Here is a 763-nt window from a genome sequence, read left to right as displayed (position 1 = left end):
ACCAGCCCCATCAGGGGCACCATGAAGAGGAGAGCCCTGAGCACGATGGCCAGGCCCATCTGGGCCATGGCCCGGGCGCTCAGGATGCTGTGGTACCTGAGGGGGTGACAGATGGCCACGTAGCGGTCAATGGCCATGGCCAGGAGCAATCCCGACTCCGCCGACGTGGCGGAGTGGACGAGGAACATCTGGACAAAGCAGGCCACGTAGCCCATCTCGGCAGAGTTCAGCCACAGCACGCCCAGCAGCTTGGGGACCACGGCCGTCACCATGAGCACGTCGACGGCCGCCAGCATGGCCAGGAGCCGGTGGCAGGGGGCACGCAGGGACTTGTCCAGCCCAGTGACCAGCAACACCGCCCCGTTTCCTACCAGGGCCAGGACATAGGCCGAGCAGAAAAGGACACCCAGGCAGGTGGGGAAAGCTTCCAGGCCAGGGAAACCCACCAGGATGAAGGAGGAGGAGCTGCTGTTGGAGGCATCAGAAGCCATGAGGGAGAATCTTGATTTGTGTTGAAAAGCAGACACCGAGTTTTCAGCCCTGCGGTGTCAGGGGGATGAGGTGGAGACTCTGCAGCAGTGCAAGAGCCAAATCAGGAATGCACATTGTTGTTACAACGGGTGAGACAGCGTAACATCACCTTTTCCTCCTGGGAAGGGTGGTCAGGCACTGGAAGGGGCTGCCCAGGGAGGTTTGGAGTGCCCAGCCCTGGAGGTGTCCCAGGAAGGCCTGGCCGTGGCACTCAGTGCTCTGGGCTGGGGGA

The 763-nt window shown here is 62.3% G+C and overlaps 1 protein-coding gene across 1 annotated transcript in view; it reads right to left on the bottom strand.

The window, feature by feature from the left end:
• The window catches only part of LOC103755526 (olfactory receptor 52A5-like), a 25,857-nt gene extending 25,366 nt beyond the window's left edge, over nucleotides 1-491 (bottom strand). Inside the window, exon 1 of the mRNA XM_018089187.3 lies at nucleotides 3-491. Within this exon, the coding sequence (XP_017944676.2) occupies nucleotides 3-491 (489 nt within the window). The remainder of the gene's footprint in view (nucleotides 1-2) is intronic.
• Between the last annotated feature and the right edge of the window lie 272 nt (nucleotides 492-763).

This window comes from Manacus vitellinus, unplaced genomic scaffold, assembly GCF_001715985.3.
Source record: "Manacus vitellinus isolate BGI_N305 unplaced genomic scaffold, ASM171598v3 scaffold_119_pilon, whole genome shotgun sequence".
Classification (NCBI taxonomy): Eukaryota; Metazoa; Chordata; class Aves; order Passeriformes; family Pipridae; genus Manacus; species Manacus vitellinus.
This window is presented reverse-complemented; position numbering and strand designations above follow the sequence as displayed.